At 69.7% G+C, this 1,784-nt stretch overlaps 1 protein-coding gene across 1 annotated transcript; it reads left to right on the top strand.

Annotated features, from left to right (window-relative positions):
• Window positions 1-1,086: 1,086 nt before the first annotated feature.
• MNEG_16670 (hypothetical protein) lies at window positions 1,087-1,488 on the top strand (the record flags this gene model as incomplete). Its single annotated transcript, XM_014034860.1, has 2 exons — window positions 1,087-1,200; window positions 1,438-1,488. Coding segments are annotated over 2 exons (165 nt in total), but the record flags the coding sequence as incomplete, so codon positions are not given.
• Between the last annotated feature and the right edge of the window lie 296 nt (window positions 1,489-1,784).

Raw genomic sequence — 1,784 nt, 5'->3', positions numbered from 1 at the left:
GCCGCGGCCGAAGCAGCAGCGGGCGCGCAAGGAGGCCGCGCCGCGGCGGCCGCGGCCGCCGCGGCCCGAGGCGCCGGCGCAGCCGAGGGTGGAGCGGCAGCCTGAGGAGATCCGGAACACAGACTGGCTTGAGATAGCGCAGAGGTGGGGCGGAGCACTGGGGTTATGAACGCTCGTCTTGATCCCTAATCCCTACACCCTGGCCGCGTGCCAGGCCGGGGCCGGGCAGGGGGCCGTGTTTGGGCGGGGGCGGGGCGGCAAGGGGTCGGGCGCCGCCGCGGGGCGCCGCCGCGCGGCGACGCGCACACTCCCACCCGCCCGCAGCCTGCAAGCTTCGGCAGGCGGCGGCGCCCTCCGATGCCGCGGCGGCCTGGGCGGCATCCCTCCGCCTGCCGGTCGCAAGAAGGCACCCTGGCGAGCGTGGCCCCCCTGGCGAGCGTGGCCCCCCTTCTCCTCCCACTCAATCGCCGCAGGGAGCGCGAGGAGCAGCGCAAACGGCTGGGGCTCGGGCAGGAGGCGGAGGCGGCCGCGCCCGTGGTCGTCGGGCGCTGCTGCGCCAACAGGGGCGTGGGGGCGGAGGTGCTGGCCTGCCACAAGGACCCGGTCCGCGCGCAGGTGTTCAACAACGAGCGGCGGTACATCCTGAGGTGCAGGTGGGCGGGCGCAAGGGGCCGCGGGAGGACCTGGTGGCGCGCAGGCGTTTTGCTGCCCGCTTTCGCAACCCCCTGTGCTGCGCTGTGCTGCGGTGTGCTGCGGTGTGCTGCGCTGCGCTGTGCTGCGCTGCGCTGTGCTGCGCTGCGCTGTGCTGCGCTGTGCTGTGCTGCGCTGCGCTGCGCTGTGCTGCGCTGCGCTGCGCTGTGCTGTGCTGTGCTGTGCTGTGCTGTGCGTGGTTTTGCTGGCTGCAGGGGCGTGCCCTGGATCCCTGGCCCAGGCCGGGCGCCATCGAGCTCTTTGGCATCACAGTCCGACGCAGAAATCATGGCTCTCATCGTACACAAGGACACGTACACACACACACACACACACACACACACACACACACGCACACGCACACGCTCGCACACACACAGCGCGGGCTGCGGCGTGATGGCGTTCCACTACACCGACTGCTGGCGGCCCCTCAACGAGGCGTTCAAGCGCGCCACGGGGGACGACTTCAACGCGCTGCTGCGGGAGGCACGCAAGGCCGGGACCGTCAAGGTGTGTGTGCGCGCCTGCGCACGTGCGCGCACGTGCGCGCACGTGCGTGTGTGTGTGTGTGTGTGTGTGTGTGTGTGTGTGTGTGTGTGCGCGCACGCACATGCGTGCGTGCATGTTTTGAAGCAAAGTCTCAGTGCCACAACCGACCAGCCGCCAGGCCCTCGTGATGCCCAGACCCAACTCGCAAACGCCCATCTTTCGGACCCCGCCCCCAAACCTGTACTCCTCACACCCCAGGCCGTCCCCTGCATCACCGACGGCTGCCCGGGGCACATCCTGTCAGCTGACGTCTGGAGCAGCCCCACCAATCACGAGCAGTCCTTCTTCACAGCCAATAAGGAACAGGCGCGCCAGGGCCGCGGCTAGGAGGGGCGCGCCAATGGGGGGCGCCGGGGCGAACGGCGGAGAACGGGGGCTGTCGGCCGCGGCGGTCAAGGGGCATTCGGCTGTGTCGCTAGTCGTGTGGGTTTTCGCGCTGCAGCTGGGCAGGTATCGGCTTAGGACTCTTCGGCCTCAACAATCTGGCCTCCACCATTTGTCTTGCGTGGCTGGTTGGTGCGGTGCTATGTGTCTCCAGGTTATGC

The sequence above is a fragment of the Monoraphidium neglectum genome (genome assembly GCF_000611645.1).
Source record: "Monoraphidium neglectum strain SAG 48.87 unplaced genomic scaffold scaffold06652, whole genome shotgun sequence".
Classification (NCBI taxonomy): domain Eukaryota; kingdom Viridiplantae; phylum Chlorophyta; class Chlorophyceae; order Sphaeropleales; family Selenastraceae; genus Monoraphidium; species Monoraphidium neglectum.
This window is presented reverse-complemented; position numbering and strand designations above follow the sequence as displayed.